The following is an 18,729-nucleotide window of genomic DNA, read 5'->3' as shown; positions in this document are numbered from 1 at the left end:
GGCTTCCTTCATTATAGATAAGAATATCAATATGGTGGCTAACTGAACATTAAAAAAAAGAAAAAGAGTATCAACTGAGAAGTAGTAAGTACTAACACCAACAAAATGTCAGTAACAGTCAGTAGAAGAGCTGAAAAGTGACTCAGACTGATCTCCCTGTTGATGACTCTCCCCACCATGAAGCTATGTCCCTCTCTTTCTTCTAAACCCCTCTCCCCCACCAACCGTTAGCACCAATTCCCTCAACCTAGCCTTTTCTCTTTTCTTTTCCCTAGGCACCCATTGCTGTGCGGCTAGGCAAAGTAGCCATTGATAGAGGAATGGAGGTGAGTAGGTTCTGGGTTAGGATTTGGGTCCACTAAAGTCAGTGGAGTGACTGGGAGGCATTGCTTTCATGCCAGTGCAGACTAAGAACACAGCTGGGAAAAACTCAGAAACTGGACTCTTCTAAGAGACATTGAGACTGACCTCTCCCTCTGTGCCTCAGTTTACCCACCCATGAAATGTAAAGTTTGGCCATGTGACATTCTGAATTACATTTTATCTTCATCTCTCTCCGTTAGACAGAAGGTAATTGAGGTCCAGAAAGGGTAAAAGACCTGTCTAGGGTCATAGAGCAAGTGAATAATAAGAATACAGCTCTTGTGTGGCTCCCAGGCCATGTTCTTAGGTTTGTGCTGGTGGTAAGGTGGCCTTAAGGATAGGACTCAGGGTGGTGTCTTAGACGCAAGCTAATTCATCCTTAAAACAACTTACTCGTCAACTCACTCATTACACACTGAAATTAGACCTGAGCTGAGAACTGGGACAAAGAGATCAGTTAAATATGGTCACTGTCTCTAAGGTGCGAAGAGAGAACAGATACACACAGAATCACTAATACAGGGTTAAGGATACCAAGCAGAGTTGCCTGGGTGGCTGCGTCAATAAGGCATGCAACTCTTGGGGTGCCTGGGTGACTCAGTGGGTTAAAGCCTCTCTGCCTTCGGCTCGGGTCATGATCCCAGGGTCCTCAGATCGAGCCCCGTATCGGGCTCTCTGCTCGGCAGGGAGCCTGCTTCCTCCTCTCTCTCTCTCTCTCTCTGCCTGCCTCTCTGCCTACTTGTGATCTCTATCTGTCAAATAAATAAATAAATAAATAAAATCTTAAAAAAAAAAAGGCATACAAATCTTGTATAATCTTGGGGTTGAGCCCCACATGGGTGAAGAGGTTACTTAAGAGGGGGTATCAAGCAGACACCTTGAAGGGGTGAGAGCTGTGATATTACTGATGTGGCTAGTGGCTACTACTGGGTATTGTTGGGTTGAAGAGGTTTTGTAGATTTGGGCCTTGGGAAGGATGAGGGTTCAAGAAAAAGAGAAAGGTATGAGCAAAAGCACAGATATATATCAATAAGCAACCTGACTGAACAGGAGTGAGGAATGAGTCAAACTACACAGCACAGAGATTGGCGCAAAGGCTCTGGTGCTAGCCTGGCCTGGGTTCAAAGACCTGCTTTTCTATATACTGTTGTGACCTTTACTTTCTCCCCCCCCCCTTTTTTTTTTCTTTTTAAAGATCTTATTTATTTATTCTAGAGAGAGAGAGAGAGCATGAGAGGGGAGAAGGTCAGAGGGAGAAGCAGACTCCCCATGGAGCTGGGAGCCTGATGTGGGACTTGATCCCGGGACTCCAGGATCATGACCCCGAGCCGAAGGCAGCCGCCTAACCAACTGAGCCACCCAGGTGCCCCTGACCTTTACTTTCTATGCGTGATTTCTCAGCTGTGTAGTAGCGATAACAGTTGAATTTATACACATATGGTGATTTTCTTAGAACAGTGCTTGTAAGTAGTAGTAACAGTAAGCATTGGGCAATAGACGCTGGAAAGTTGTCAGAGCCTAGGATGTTATTCCCCAGGGCAACGAAAACCTGTGAAGTTCCCTTTCCAGGAGGGACAGGAGGCAGGGGACGCAGCCAGATGTGAAGACGGAACTCTGGCTGTTGCAAACACAGCTCACACTTACCCTTCTCCTTAGCTCTCTAGGCCAAGTGCCGTCCTCCCCAGCCCTTTGTCCCAACGTTGTTTTATCAGTTACAAATGGTGTTCCCTCTCCCAGTAGGAAATTCCTGATCATAATCATCTCTGTTCACAGGGACTAGCCTACAATAAGCTCAGTAACACTTGGCTGGAGGAATCCATGAACAGTAGGGAATGGGGGTACAGGCAGTAGGATGGTTGGCACTAAGGTCAGGCTGATCCAGGCACCACTTCTTTCTCACAGGTGGACATCGCATCAGGGATGGCCATTGAAGGCATATGCTATGCCCAGGTATGTAACTGCTGCCAGTCCGCACACACTTCCAAGCCGAGGCCAGGCCAGAGTCGGGAGCCTTGTACAATATGTGACCAATTTAATGGTTCCTCCCAACTTGAAAAGTTAGACTCTGGACCACTCCCTCTTACAATTAGCCTGGGACAGTCCTAGGGAAACCACACTGCTTCTCTCTAGGACTGTTTCCTAGGCCATCCAATAGTGTATACTCTGTCCCCAGAATCACAGAGCACACAGGCAGGTACCTGACAAACCACCACTTCCACTTTCTGTACCAGTGGTTGCTGCAGAGGCTAGGTTGGAGTCAGGATGTCAAGGCCTTCGTTATAACCTGCAGGCTGTGTGTGTTCAGTGGGGGTGAGGGAGGAAGGGGTGGTGGGGGTGGTGGTGACCTGTGGCTTACTTAGCCCTGGATTCCTGGGTGAGTCAAAAATACTAATCTCCAGGTTAACAAATATCCAGAATGCTCTTAAAAAAAAGTCCTAGAACTTGCAGAACTCAAAGCTAGATTTCTTACTGAAAAACTTAACTGTTTTTCTCTGCTAAATAGCTGCATGTCAGATGGCCGCAGGCGATCTAGAGGCATGTAAGCAGTGGGCAAGAGACTAATGGGATAGGCCACAGATGCTAGAGATGTAGCCTACCTTCCCCAGGAGACCAAGGAGCCACTGAGGCATTACCTCAGAGGACAATTTTCATTGTCCAAGAGACAATGGAAAGAACTGGGACTCTGACCTTGTCATGAGGTATTCAAGTTTGAGCAAGTCTTTATTGGCCTCTGTTCCTGCAGTTCCACCCAAAATTAATACTCTGTCTTGTTTCAGAACATCCCCACCCAGGACCGCCTGGAGGGCATGGCAGCCTTCAGGGAGAAGCGGCCCCCCAGATTTGTTGGCAAGTGACTCCCATTTAACTATAAGTATGGGAGATGCCTGCTTCCAGGGCAGGATCCAGAAGGAAAATTTGCAGAGTGACTGTTCATCATTTCACCTCTCCGGGCTTCAGTCTCCTCACAAGGACAAGGATAGATATAAAACAACTGGAATGGTGTTCCATACCAAGGTACTGCCCATGCTACCTACAGCTGCCTTCATAATTCCTCATCCTGACTAGATAATCGCTAGGTCAAATTGGCTTTGGAGCCTATCTGTCCCTCCCTATGCAAATGGCAAACTAAGGATTAAAATAGACCACTCGGGGCCTTTTTCTTGTTGGCTTTCAGGCCTGACCTCTGGCTCTCAGTTATTAGGTGCTCACCAGAGATGGCAAAAGGTTCTAAGAAGGCTCCAGTTTCTTCCTCTGTACAATAGAGATACTACACAAACCCTGGCATCAGACTGCCATTCATTATGTGCCTCAGCTGCCTTATCTGCAAAACAAAAATGCCGTGAGGAGGAAAGAAGGAAGGAAAGAAAGGAAGGGAGGGAGGGAAGGAAGGGGAAAGAAAAGAAAAAAGAGTGCTTGTGAAAGAAAGTGAACTGTGCCTCATGTTCAATAAACGGAGTTATTATTAATGTACAGTGTTCTTATGAGAACCAAATGAAATTATCACTAGGAAAACCTTTTGTGAACTATATACAGTGCCAGGCAATCTTTGATGGCTGTGGTACATAGCCTTCAGGAGCACTGAGAAGCGAGCAGTTAAGTCTGAGGGAGAGAGCGGAGGGTCAGGAAATGGGCAGGTAACAGTGGAGTGAAGCATGAAGGCTCAACAGGCATTGTGGAAAGGAGTGGAAGGCTGAGGGGGAATAGCAAGAGTGAAGGTGAGCAGGAGGATAACACACTTAGAAATGATGGAGGCTAATAAACACATGCACACTAGCTAGCCTTCCTGTTGTACCAAGGTAGGAGAAGAGAAGGCTGCATCTTAAGCTTTGGCCTTACGGTCATTTTTTAATTCATCTGAGCTTCCCCAGCCTAGGCCTGGCCTGGAGACACTAAGCCAAGGGCACAGATATATACCAGTAACACTGTTGTTATGCTGCTAAATACAAGTGTGCCCGACCCTGTCTTCCTGGAAGGAAGAGTAACACAGTAGAGCCCAGGTCATAAAATCAGAACGAACCATATTAGCTGGAACTATGCACTGGGTGTAACCACTCTGGAAAGTAACCACCTCACTGAACATCCTTTTTCTCATCTGTTAAATGGGGAGAATACAATTTATCTATCCCAGAGGATTGCTGTGAATGAAATAAAACTTGGAGGGATGCCTAAACAGGCACTAATTCCTACATTATCCTCACATTAACAAGAGCTAGTATCTGGTAACAGAATGTTCTAAAGTACTAGAACCCAGTTCAGGAAATGAAGACAGCCTTTGGAATTAAGCAGAACAGAGAATAAGAGAAAATACAATGCAGTGTCAGAACTGTAGGAAGAAACAGGTCACAAATTCCTCTTATCAAGTGGGATGCTGGTGAGCAAGAATTTGGAATATGATTCAGAATAAGGATAAGCCTCATTTGATTCCAAAAGATGGTATACAGTACTCCAGTTAAGAGTCCAGTCAGCTAAAAGCACAAATACCTAGTATGAAAATATACTACTCATCATAAAAGAATTTACTTTTGTTTTTTGGACAGATGAATGGCAAGACCCATTTCATTAGCTGTCAGTAATAAGGAAGGAATTCATACTCTGTTCCACAGAGGTTTGCAAAGGACAAAAACAGAAGCTTCTGGTAGTGTGCACTGCAGCTGAGGTTGGTTCTTAAAAGCCCCTATTTTTCTTGCCTCCATGCTAGGCAAGAGCACTCTTGAAATCTATAGCAAAGTATTTTTTTTGGCTTCCTCTTCCTCTTGGGTTGGTCACAGTCCCACAAAATCAAAACTTGACAGAATTAAGATTTACAGTCCCCATACAGTCTTCACCTAAACACTCTACTAGAACTCCTAAGTTCTACTATTTTCCACCACCACACCCACCTACACAGAATGTCACGTTCACTCAATCGAATGTGTAAAGTTGGAGGAAGAAAGGCCAGAGGCAGAATATCCAAAATTGGTTAAAAAAAAAAAATTTTTTTTTCCTTCTCTCTACCCCCATAAGTGGAAGATACTTTGGTTTTTATTTTATTTATTATTATTATTTTTTTAATTTGACAGAGATAGACACATCGAAGGGAGGGAACATAAGCAGGGGGAGAGGGAGAGGGAGAAGCAGGCTTCCCGCAGAGCAGAGAGCCCGATGCAGGGCTTGATCCCAGGACCTTGGGATCATGACCTGAGCCAAAGGCAAATGCTTAGCAACTGAGCCACACCCAGGCACCCTGGGTATTTATTTAAACACCCCCCCCCACTTGTTCCTCCCCTCCAATGGAAATTCTGCCTCCAGTAAGTATGTATTTTCCAGAACTTTTTTACATACTTCTTTTCTCTTAGCCTCACATAAGTAGGAATAGTAACTCAGGATACTCTTTCAAACATGAAATTTAACATAAATACCAAGGTCTCCCTATAGGTCTTTCTTTTCCCCTTCCTCTGACAAACTCCCAGAGTTAAGAAACTGGCCAGGGTTAGGAAAAGTAACTGGCAGTGCTATTGCAACACAAGCTCATAGATCTTCCCACAGAGTCCAAGACTTGACTTTTCAAAACTACTGAAGGGGTGTTTGCAGAATGATTCCAACTTGATTTGGGATTGCGGCTGTCATTCAAATCCAACCTTTCTGTAGTCTACAGAAAATCAACAATAAAAGGCCAGTGAGGCAGCCAACTCACAAACTCCAATGACAACTGGTTCCAACATTTAATTGCTGGCAAGGCAGAAGTCCTGACACTGAGAACAGAGAGCACCTCTGAAGCCCCACAGGTTAAGAAGGGCATTCAACACAGAGGGGGTCTCTGATAGTTCATGAAATGCATTCTGAAGTCATCTAGAATGGAGGTTGCAATCTGCTGTGTTTGGGGGTCTGCCTTACTGTGGTCCTGGATGTCACACAAAAGCTGCAATCCTTCTTCTTCAACTAACATTTTGCAGTATTTGCTGGCTGAAAGAAAATCAAACAAAGAAACTTGGTGGACAAACTGGCATTTTAAATATTCCCAAGTCACTACATTCACCTTTTTGAAAAAGGGGTACCAAGGATTAAGCCCCCGACATAAGAATTAACAGACAAAATCAGTCAATTCAAAAGGAATATGTCAAAACTTAAATAATATATAAAACTTAAATAATTGCACTTGTGTAGTGCAATAACAAATGATTATTTTAGTATGTTTACTTCCAGATGACTCTAAGCTTCAAAATCTTTAATCCTAGCTAAAAGAATAAGAATTTCATTTATTACATATATTATAAACATGTCAAGTTCAGACATTATGTCTAGCTAGATAACTTGAAAACACCAGATGCTGGATAAAATGTAACAAAAAGTTTAAATGCATTATTCATGTGTACAAAGTAAAGGATTTGTTCAGGAGCCAGATACAAAGAGCAGAGAACACCTAAGCTTGTGTAACTACCTAGAGTTATTCTGGGTAAGCCTCACTGGATTCTCAAAATCCAGGAATTTATGTCTTAACTTACAAAGTTAGAAGCAATATGTATATAATAAAATATATTTCAGTGCATAAAGCTGGTCCCTCAAAGGACTATACAGGAGGAGGGATAAGACAATGAAACATCTTTAAGGTTGGTCTGGGCTCTAGGTGGATATAAAGGAGTGGGCTGGACAAGTCTTTCCCAAGAATTCATAAACCATAGTACTGAGTTGGTATAGGATTTGAATTTATACTACACCTAAATGTTCTGGGAACCCTTGAGCTAAGAAGTAAACATAAAAATTAGTCCAATCCCAGAGAAACCTCTAGAGCACCTGACAGAAGCAAATACAAAACTGCTGAAGGCACATGTCTATCATATAGCCCAAAAAGGATTCTCTTAATCAGTCCGAAAGCCAGTTAGACACAGAGAGACATAATGATCAAAAACCACTGCAATTACCAAGACTATAGCACAAAGAAACAAAGACATGGAAACTGTTATTTTAAACATTTTTAAAAAATATTTATTTTGGGGGTGCCTGGGTGTCTCAGTCCTTAAGCAGCTGCCTTCAGCTCAGGTCATGATCCCAATGTCCTGGGATCAAGCCCCGCATTGGGCTCTCTGCTCAGTGGGAAGCCTGCTTTTTCCTCTCCCACTTCCCCTGCTTGTGTTCTCTCTCTTGCGGTCTCTTTCTCTGTGTCAAATAAATAAATAAAATCTCGAAAAAAAAATTATATATATATATATATATATATTTATTTATTTATTTATTTGGGGGGGGTAGGGGGCAGGAGAAACAGGCCCCACATCCTGCACGGAATCCCACGTGAGGCTCAGTCCCACAAGCCTGAGATCACAACCCGAGCGGAAATCAAGAATCGGACATTCAACCAACTCAGTCACCAGGTGCCCCTGGAATTACTATTTTTTAAGTCCACAGGATGTGTAGGATAAAGTGAGAGAAGGTACAAGAGACTTCTGATAGATATTCCATAAGGAAAATACAGGGAAAGAGTAATATTTTTAAATAGCTGAGAATTTTTATCAGTTTTGAAAAGCTTTAACTGTGACCTGAAGTCCAGAGGCCATAGAACAAAAGGTTGACTAAACAAAAAGAACAAAGTCAAGATGATAAAGAGGGAAAAAAATATTTGCAAGAGTTCTTTCCAATTAAAAAGAGAAAGGGCAACAAACAGTAGACATAAGGTGAATAAACAATATCAATAGACAATTCAAGGAAAAGAAAAGGACTCTTCAGTATAAGATGGTTAACCACACTGAAATGTCAAGTGAGACTATCACTTTCACCTTAGATTGGTAAAGATCAGAAAGTCAACTAAACACTTGTAGGAATGTAAGGCGACTGGCAAGCTCTCATACATTGCTGGCAGGAATGAAAACTGGGAATCAGTTATCTGGAAAACAGTTTAGCAATACCTATCAGAATTATAAATGTTCCTAACATTTTGACTCAGCAATTCTACGTATTCTGCAGATGAACTCACACACTTGCAACATGATATATGTAACAAATGCTATGTATTATGTGTGAACTAATAGTACACTATGTACAAATGCTAATACTATGAGCCAAGCACTGTTTTAAATATTTAATAAGGGCACCTGGGTGGCTCAGTGGGTTAGGCCGCTGCCTTCGGCTCAGGTCATGATCTCAGGTTCCTGGGATCGAGTCCCGCATCAGGCTCTCTGCTCAGCAGGGAGCCTGCTTCCCTCTCTCTCTCTCTCTGCCTGCCTCTCCGTCTACTTGTGATCTCTGTCAAATAAATAAATAAAATCTTTAAAAAAATAAATAAATAAATAAATATTTAATAAGTATTAACCCACTTAATTCTCATAATAGTCCTATGAATTAGGTATTTTTATCCCCATTTTAACAGATAAAGAAACTGGGGCACAAGTGAGGTCAAGTTATTTGCTCAAGTTCCCACAATTAATAAATAGCAGAAGCTGGGAACAGAACAGAGTCTGGTTATAGCATCTGTCCTCTTAGTTAAGTGAAAATATTATTTTCACTTGATAGATATAGTGTGTATATGGCTATTCACCGTATATGAATTATGTTAATACTCACTAAACTAGTGCTTATAATAGAAAAGAGTAGAAACAATGTCCATCTAAGGCAGACTGGACCCATAGAGTGAAGAAATACTAAGCAGTTTAATTCATAATGGTGTTATGGAGTTCTGCCAGTTGCTCGCTTTTTAACTTTGGGTAAGTTACTTGACTTCTCTGTGCCTTGTTTTCTCATCTGTAACAGATGTAGTATAGTAATAATAATGCTACCCTCTTCTAGTTGTTGTGAGGATTAAATGAGTTAACTCATAAAGAGCTTGCAAGGCTGCCTGACACAGAGAAAGTACTCAACTAAGTTCTAGTTGTTATAGTCATTGCTATATACTAAAGTCTGTTCCAGGGCCATTCTGACCGGCAGATCTGCCTGCATCTGCTCATACGCCAGCATCATTCACAATACTGTTTTCTTCTTTAAGATTTTATCTATTTAAGAGTGTGAGAGAGCTAGCAAGCGAGTGTGGGGGAGGTGGCGGGGGGCAGAGGGAGGAGGCTCCCCACTGAGCAGGGAGCACGATGCTGGGCTGGATCCCAGGACCCTGGGATCATGACCTAAGCCTAAGGCAGACACATCACTGAGAGCCACCAGGCAGCCCTCAGAATACTCTTTTACAATTTAAAGAGAAGTGTTAAGACAAGCTCCTTAAAACCATTTTTCTTGGTCAGTTCCTTCCTGTTTATGCTGCCAGGTTAGCTTTAGAGTAATTTTCAGATCCCTCATATCACACTCATCCACTTGAATTGTAGTGTATCCATAAATTGAAAAGATCTGACATCTCTCTCTTAATAAGTCCTTCCATCTAGGAATATAGTATGCATCATAATCACTTCAGGTGTTTCAACTATTTCTCAATTTTCTGCATATAGGTCTCGTATTTGTTAAAGTTGTTTTTGGTATTTTATACTTTTGTTGGTAGCTAATCTTTTAATTAATTCTAAAAGTTATCTCTTGAGTTTTTTAGTATAAAAATATAGCCTATATTGCTTTTATAATAAAAACAAAAATTTTCTTACAATAATCCTTAGCAGAAAATATAAGCCCCCAATACTCAAAACAGCCAAACATGGAAAAACATTTCATCTGACTGGGAAACAGCTCCTGACTCCTGGCCCTCCAGGCTCCCACAAACCATTACAAAGAGGCAGATGTATGTATTACTATAGGAAAAGTATTATTCATGATAAACTGTTGAGTGAAAAGAGGAAGCTATAGGACAGCATGCATGAGTCAATTTTGTTTAAAAACATTCATATTTACATATAGTATATTTTAACAAGAGCATGTGCATAGGAAAAGTATTTGGAAGGACAGTTATAGTTATCAAATTATTAACTGTATTTGCGTATGGGAAATAGGAGTGGGAGCCAACTTTCACTTTCTATACAGCTTGGTATCTACCCCCAAATATATAATTCTATAGCATTTTAAATGTTTATTTAAATTCAGTTTAGTTAACTTGTATGTATTAGTTTCAGAGGTAGAATTCAGTGATTCATCAGTTGCATACAACACCCAGTGCTCATTACTTCAAGTGCCCTTTTTTTTTTTTTTTTTAAAGATTTTATTTATTTATTTGACACACAGAGAGAAATTACAAGTAGGTAGATAGGCAGTCAGAGAGAGAGGGGGAAGCAGGCTCCCCGATGAGCAGAGAGACCGATGCGGGGCTGGATCCCAGGATCCTGGGATCATGATCTGAGCCGAAGGCAGAGGCCTAATGCACTGAGCCATCCAGGTGCCCTCAAGTGCCCTCTTTAATGCCCATTCCCCAGTTACTCCATTCCCCCAGTTCTGTAGAATTTTTTAAACAGAAACATTTTCCAATTTCTTTTTTAAAAGAGTTAAATTCAGGGGACACCTGGGTGGTTCAGTTGGTTAAGCATATGACTCTTGATTTCAGGTCAGGCCATGATCTCAGGGTCATGAGATAAGAGTCCTGCATCTGGCTCCATGCTCAATGGGGAGTCTGCCTGAGATTCTCGCCTCCTGCCCCTCCCCCTTCTCACACCCTCTAAGATAAATACATAAAATCTTTAAAAAAAAAAAATGGAAGAGTTAAATTCAGTACACAGGTCAACACATTTCCAAAATTCTATCTTGAACTTAGTCTTTATATAGAAAAATAGCTGGAAAACTATTGTTTTGAATACATACGGTTTTTACTGCAGACATGATACATTGCCCATAGTGCCCAGAGCTGAACTGCTGGTTGAGAGAAGTTGCCAAGGAGTGGGAAAAATGCCTTGAAAGATCTAAAAAGGCACAAAGAAGTTCACTCAGAACTCAGGCTAGTGTCGGAAATAGAATAATTATTTTCAACCTTTTCCACATAGGGTCATGTCCTCACTGAGACAGATATATTGTTGAGCATATATCAGAACCTAACGTTTAAGAAACTGCATTTGTGTTAGGCACTCTTTACATTTAACATCTCATTTCATCCTCAATCTTGCACACTATCAGATAGCCTCATTTTACAGATGAAGAAAACTGAGTCTCAGAGATCTTCTAAGTGATTTTTCCAAAATCACAGAAAGAGGATTTGAACAAAAGTTTATTTTACTATAATAATTTTATCATTGTACCATGGCCTCTACATAGTAAAATGAGGGCAAGGTTTAAGAGAAGTACTACACCATCACGAGATTACCTGTAAGTCACCAATGCTGTCATCTTACAACTTGAACTTGGCCAATTCTGGATGGTAGCATACTACACAAAAAGAGAAACCAAGATTCTAGTATTTTATTCCATAATTTTTAAAAAGTCGTAATAGGCTTTTCATGTCATTTATAATTACATATATATGAAAAAACAAATTTTCAAAATATGGGAATGATCACCCAAATTAAGGTATCCCTACCTGCCAAAATATCAATTAGATAAACATCATATATGTAAAATATGAACAAAGTCATATGGAAAATAGTGCAGTAAAAGGGGGCTTCTGTACAAAGATGCAGGATTGAGCATGCATTCATTCCTCCCCTAAATCCCATGGACAGAATAGTATAAATAGCAAAAAGATAAAAGGCGGCAAACACGCAAGAACAAAGCAGAAGGAAAATGGTAATTGATTTAATAGATCTAGCACTGGAGAATGTTAAATGATGAACCAATTTGAACTGAACCCCCAAGAGACTTAAAAATTTGGCACACCAGATACTTCAGGAAGTGAGATCAGAGGCAGGATAGAAAACAGGAGGAATGGCTGCAAGTACTAAAGAATCAAGACTCCCAGGTCTTCTCTACTATCCCTAACAAAAATTTCTAGACTGGGCAACCTTGTGAACAACTGAGGGTTGGGAGTACCATGATTACACAGGAGATGAAGTGAAAATCTAAATGATAAATGCCGAGAGTCCTCTGTCCTGAGCTCTCATCCTCTAACGGGCTTTCAGACCATTGGAACCAAGCTTGTAATTTTCAGTTAGAAGAACAGAAGGTTCTTCCTCAGGTAAATTCCAACCAGTTCAGGACAAAAGATCTAATAACAATGACAATGACTAATCAAGATCATTCTAAGTAAAACCCATAGTTGACAAGTTCTACCCATCTACACTCCGCTTCCAAACAACTCCACTCTTAGATATGACTGGACAGCTGAAGATCACCATATACCTTAAGAAAATCTGTAACATAAAGGAACATAATAGGGAAAAGAAGCAACTTTCAGGAAACAGAGACCTTGAAGGAAGAGAAAAACTTAAAAACAAAAACAAAACTTCAAATTAATATCAACCATGGAAAAAGAGTACAATATTGTATTAAAAAAGCAGCACTCAACAAAAAAAGAGTTCTTAGAAATTAAAAACAGAAATATGTAAATACAAAATAAATATTTAAGTACACATAATAAATATTGTATTAAAATATAAAAGATTTTTTTTTTAAGATTTTATTTATTTGACAGAGATCACAAGTAGGCAGAGAGGCAGGCAGAGAGAGAGGAGGAAGCAGGCTTCCTGCTGAACAGAGAGCCTGATGTGGGGCTCGATCCCAGGACCCTGGGATCATGACCTGAGCGGAAGGCAGAGGCTTTAACCCACTGAGCCACCCAGGCGCCCCAAAATATAAAAGATTTTTTTTAAAAAGGACAAAAAGGGGAATAGGTAAGAAAAAAATGAGTCCACGAAAGCTGACATTCCAGGGGAAAAAAAAAAAGGAGAAGAGGGAAGGTAGAGAGGAGGAAGAAGAGAGAAGAGAGAAATAAATTTCCCAGAACTAAAGGAAACAAGCTTCCTGGAGCAATAAGTAGCCAACTTAGGAGAAGAAAATAAACCTACATCAAGGCACACTGCTGAGATTTCTAAATACTGAGGACAAAGATCTTAAAGGTCCCAAAGGAAAATGGCATATGGCTTCTTAACAGTGATAACAAGAAATAAAAGACAAAGTAGCAGTGGCTTAAAAATTCTGAAGGGGACATTGGGGAGGGTATGTGCTATGGTGAGTGCTGTGAAGTGTGTAAACCTGGCGATTCACAGACCTGTACCCCTGGGGATAAAAATATATGTTTATAAAAAAAAAAAAAAAATTCTGAAGGGGAGGGGCACCTGGGTGGCTCAGTGGGTTAAAGCCTCTGCCTTCTGCTCAGGTCATGATCCCACATCTGGCTCTCTGCTCAGCGGGAAGCCTGCTTCTCTTCCTCTCTCTCTCTGCCTGCCTCTCTGCCTACTTGTGATCTCTGTCTGTTAAATAAATAGATAGATAAATAAATAAATCTTAAAAAAAAAAAATTCTGAAGGGGAAATATTCCAAACCTAAAATTCTGTACCCAGCCATGTGACCAATTAAATGTGAAGGTAAAGTAACAGCCTTTTCAAACAAAGAAGGTCTGAAGTTTTCTATTTCATGCATTTCTTCTTAGGAAACTACTAGATAGGATCTAACAGAATAAGGGAGTACACGAAAAAACATAAGGAATACAGTCCAAAAAACAAGGAATCCAACACCAGAGAGGCAAAGAGAATCCCCGGGATCATAGTAATGGAATATTCCAAAACGACAGCAGTATGACAGACACACAAATAAGGAGACCAGATGAAAGAAAAACAGAAGGTTCTGGGAGAGAAATCTCTGAGAAGGTGAAATGGATAGAATATGTTTGAAAATACTGAAAGGAGGGGCGCCTGGGTGGCTCAGTGAGTTAAAGCCTCTGCCTTCGGCTCAGGTTGTGATCCCAGGGTCCTGGGATCGAGCCCCACATCGGGCTCTCTGCTTGGCAGGGAGCCTGCTTCCCTCTCTCTCTGCCTGCCTCTCTGCCTACCTGTGATCTCTTTCTGTCAGATAAATAAATAAATAAATAAATAAAAAGAGGGTGCCTGGGTGGCTCAGTGGGTTAAGCCACTGCATTCGGCCCAGGTCATGATCTCAGGGTCCTGGGATCGAGCCCCATATCGGGCTCTCTGTTCAGCAGGGAGCCTGCTTCCCCCTTTCTCTCTGCCTGCTGCTCTGCCTACCTGTGATCTCTCTCTCTCTGTCAGATGAATAAATAAATAAATAAATCTTAAAAAAAAAAAAAAAAAAGAAAGAAAATACTGAAAGGAGATTGACAGTTGGAGTATAGGAAATGGTGTGCATAGGGACAAGGAGAAGAAGAATATTCATTTTCCAGAGTGGGAAAATGAATGAACAGATAATGCCTACTACTGCAAAGTCAAGAAGTAGCAAAAGATGTTATTCAGAGATAATGAAGGTAAATACCAAAAGATACAGCTTGAAAAGGAGCTGAAAGTGGGAAAGAGAACTGGTAAAGCCATATACAACTGTTTGCACGTATAATTTTTTTTTTAAGATTTTATTTATTTATTTGACAGAGACAGAGAAGGAACACAAGCAGGAAGCAGGCTTCCTACTGAGCAAGGAGCCCGATGTGGGGCTCCATCCCAGGACCCTGGGATCATGACCTAAGCCGAAGGCAGACGCTTAACTGACTGAACCACCCAGGCACCCCTGCATGTGAAACTTTTATAAAAGAAAAATACCAGAAGGAATGTAACAAAGTGTTAACAAGGTTAGCAGCAGATGGTAGGGTAGGAGGGATTCAGAATATTTTCTTTGTACTTTTCTATTATGCTTCCCCCATTTTCTACAATGAACATATATTTCTAAAATTCTTACTATCTAGAAAAGTAAGTAAGTAAGTTTCCTGCAAGAAGAGACTACTCCAGAGTTGGTAAAGAGGTATGGTCCTTGTACCAGATCCTGGAGAAGAGCAGTCCTCTGAAGGTCTTGGGACATCCAGGGCTGTTTGTCAGATGTCAGGTGGGCTATGATGCCTGCAGCCAAATAGCTGAGTTCCATTTCTTTGCTATGGAGCAAGCTGCTAATGTGTTTCAGCACATCTTCAGTCACCAGTTTGGAAGAAAGTTCTCTAACTTCAGCTATGTTGTTCTACAGGTCAGTTGAAGCAGAAAATATCAGGGATTGGAAAGGAAGACAGAATCAGACACTGGTTCCTCTCCCTCTCCTACGGCTTAGCTCAGATACAGACAGAACACTTAGTCCCCCCTCCTCCCTCTCAGTTTAGCCTAATACCCCACAATCCCACCCCTTGAAGACAAGGATGATCAGCAATGACAAGTCACTGAGTAAGCACTTACTAAGTGCCAGGCACTGTACCAGACAAAAATGTTTTTTTATCTGGCTTATCTCATTTAATCTTTTCTTAAAGCCTTATTTATTTTATTTGAGAGTGTGAGCATGCACAGCAGGGAAGCGCAAAGGGTTAGGGAGAGAGAATCTTCACCAGACTTCACTCTGAGCTTAATCCCATGACCCTGAGATCACAACTTGAGCCGAAACCAAGAGTCAGATGCTCAACCGACTGTGCCACCCAGGAGCTGCTCATTTAACACAGTTGTAGAAATAAGTAAGTCACTCAGCAAGACATAACTTCTCAGTGAACTTGTCAGGTTTATACTTCTAAAAACTGGGTAAACTAAAATAAAATCCAGGTCTGATTCAAAAACTTTGAAGTTCCTCAGGGCCTACTGTATGTTACATTAGCTTGAAAGTTAATAATAACAATGAAAGGCAGGTGACATTGTATTTTATATATATTAGTTTTCTATGCTGTTTAACAAACTACCACAAACTGGGTGGCTTAACACATTTTTTCCCTCACAGTTTCTCTCACAGTTCAACCATGGCTTAGCCAGCTCCTGCACTCTGAGATCTCACATAGCTGCAAAGTGCTAGCTGGGCTGCATTCTCATCTGCGGGCTCCACAAGAGGGAAACCTATTTCTGAGCTCCCTCAGACTACTGGCAAAATTCATCTCACAGCTGCAAAACTGGGGGTTTCAGTTTCGTGCTGGAGGCCACCCTTAGCTCCTAGAAGCTGCCCATAGTTCCTTCCCATGTGGGCTTCTCTCTTCCCCAACCACTTATTTCATGGCAGCTTGCTTCCTCTAAGAAGAGTGTCTCTAGCATATCTGCTAGCAAGAAGGATTAATACAGTAGTCCCCTCTTATCTGTGAGGGACATGTTCTAAGACCCCGTGGATATGCCTGAAACTGCAGATAGAACCAAACCCTATATATACTATGTTTTTTTCTACATATACATACCTATATAAATTAGGCACAGTAAGAGATTAACAAAAATAACTAATAGAACAATGATAACAATGTATTATAATAAGTTACACAAATGTGGTCTCTCTCAAAATAACTTATTCTACTGTACTCACCCTTCTGCTTGTGAGGAGATGACAAAATGCCTATATGACAAGATAAAGAGGTGGATAACGTAGGCATGTGACACAGCATAAGGCTACTACTGATCTTTTGACGAATGGTCACCTGCTTCCACATTGCAGATAACTAAAACTGTAGGTGGGGGGGCAGGTCTACTGTATATACATCATAACATCATCACCAGAGTGATGTCCTGTCATCTTTGCCATATTCTATTGGTAAGAAGCAAGTCACAGTTCCTGCCCACATTTGACAGGAGGGCATTACACAAAGAAACGAACACCAAGAGTAAGAATCACTCGAGGTTCCTTTGGGGTCTGCCTACCACAGAGATGAAAAAACAAAGGTTTAGAAGTGAAACATATAGTTAAATTGAACACAACAGTTATTGTATACCCCAGAAACTAGTATGTTAAAAGCAGCATATGGTACTATGCCGAAAACTGCATTATTCTGAGCTCACTTCCCCCAGTTTTTCATAAGACCAGCTATACCCTATTAATTTTAGTAGAAACTACACTATTTTGAGATCTACCCCAGTTCTCCCCAAAGGCAGCTATACATAACCTCACCAGCAGCAGGATTTCAGCATTAAGTTGATCAGATGAAGCCCCAAACAAGAACGGACAATATGAAGCATCCTCAGCTTAACTGAGGACAGAAATCTCCAGATTTCTCTTATAAGCCCGGCAGAGGCTACTTTTCTAGTAGCTTTTTCAAGAGGCTTATTTCAAGAGTCTATGAACAAAATGTTAACAAGATGCAAGCCACAGGAGAATGTGGGTCTTCTCCATTCAGAAAAAGGAAGGAAAGGGGGCAACCTCATAAATCCTCAGCATTCTTACAGGCTCTCACAAAAGTAAAATATCTTTTGGCAAAGGTTAGCTGAGAGGCACTTAGGGGGCTCAGCTGGTTAAGCTTCCAACTCTTGATTTTGGCTCAGGTCATGATCTCATAAGTCATGGGATCCAGCCATGTGTCGGGCTCAGCGGGGAGTCTGCTTGAGATTCTCTCTCTCTCTCTCCTCTCCCTCCGCCCTTCCCCTTGCTCTTTCTCTAAAATAAATAAAGAAATCTTAAAAAAAAAAAAAAAAGGTAGCTAATGGTAGGACACTTAACATTATAATAGCATATATGAAGCTCTAATCCACCTTTCTGGCTTTATTTCCTATTGCTTTTCTTCTTCCCACCATCTCCCCAAATTCTAGATATTCTCTATTACACTGCCCCTCAAATGATTGCATATTCTCATCTTCCCTAGCCAAAAGACCTTTGTCTCCTTCTTTTATCTCTCTTTTCTACTTTTCTGTACCTTCCAGATTTCCAATATTAATCATTTAATCCTCTCTACTCTGGTGCAAGTCCTATATGTGCTAGGGATACAAAGGAAAAGACACAGTCCCTGCTTTCAAGGAGGGCATGGTCTAGAATTAAAAGCTTCCACGAGACTTTGTGCTTCTTTTCTAGCACTTACCATGGTCAATCTTAACTTAGAAAGCTATTTGTGTACTTAACACCACCTCCCAAGTATTATAAGACCATCAACTCAATACATTTCATGCATGGCAAACTGAAGGGACTTATAGTATGTCTTCATTACTTTTTGTAAATCTTCACCTTTATCTTTTGGAAAAAAAGAAATTTCTCAATTATGGATATCCTGATTGAGAGCTAGTATAACAGTATGAGCAAAGAAATTTTTTAAAAAATTTATTCATTTACTTTAGGAGGTGCGGGGGAGGGGGGGGAGAGGCAGAGGGAAAAGGAGAGGGAAACTTAAGCAGACTCCATGTTTAGCCTGGAACCTGACGCCAGGTTCTATCTCATGACCCTGAGATCACGACCTGAACCGAAGAGTTGGGACACTTCACTAATTGCATCACCCAGTGACCCAGAGAAATTTCTAAAAAATTGACTGCCTTGATAAAAAGGAAGTATAGTAAAGTGGTTAATATCAGAAGGTCTGGGGCCAGACTGCCTGAGTTCGAATTCTCATTCTGCCTCCTAATACCATGGTAGTATAGGGTAAATGGCACTTCTGTGCCTCAGATTTTCTGTCTATAAAATGTAATGAACAATGGGTGGTAGAGTACAGAACATAGCACAGTTTTTCCTATCCCTGTTTAACTTAGC

General features: G+C 41.1%; 2 protein-coding genes across 7 annotated transcripts in view; one reads left to right on the top strand and one right to left on the bottom strand.

Moving 5' to 3' along the window:
* The window catches only part of ECHDC2 (enoyl-CoA hydratase domain containing 2), a 30,938-nt gene extending 27,583 nt beyond the window's left edge, over positions 1-3,355 (top strand). For 4 of the 6 annotated variants that reach the window (XM_032844174.1, XM_032844175.1, XM_032844172.1 and 1 more), the window contains exons 8-10: positions 276-326; positions 2,266-2,313; positions 3,141-3,355. In XM_032844174.1, coding sequence (XP_032700065.1) covers positions 276-326; positions 2,266-2,313; positions 3,141-3,218 — 177 coding nt within the window. In that variant the 3' untranslated portion in view covers positions 3,219-3,355. The remainder of the gene's footprint in view (positions 1-275; positions 327-2,265; positions 2,314-3,140) is intronic. The other 2 variants (XM_032844176.1, XM_032844177.1) reach the window with 1 other exon arrangement.
* A 2,478-nt stretch (positions 3,356-5,833) lies between these two features.
* The window catches only part of ZYG11A (zyg-11 family member A, cell cycle regulator), a 77,182-nt gene continuing 64,286 nt past the window's right edge, over positions 5,834-18,729 (bottom strand). The window contains 5 exon segments of the mRNA XM_032844182.1: positions 5,834-5,992; positions 6,113-6,306; positions 11,050-11,147; positions 11,546-11,607; positions 15,097-15,291. Coding sequence (XP_032700073.1) covers positions 5,834-5,992; positions 6,113-6,306; positions 11,050-11,147; positions 11,546-11,607; positions 15,097-15,291 — 708 coding nt within the window.

Source organism: Lontra canadensis, unplaced genomic scaffold, assembly GCF_010015895.1.
Source record: "Lontra canadensis isolate GAN:19392208 unplaced genomic scaffold, GSC_riverotter_1.0 scaffold148, whole genome shotgun sequence".
In the NCBI taxonomy this organism is placed as follows: Eukaryota; Metazoa; Chordata; class Mammalia; order Carnivora; family Mustelidae; genus Lontra; species Lontra canadensis.
Note: the sequence above shows the minus strand (reverse complement) of the source record. Positions and strands in the feature narration are given on the sequence as shown.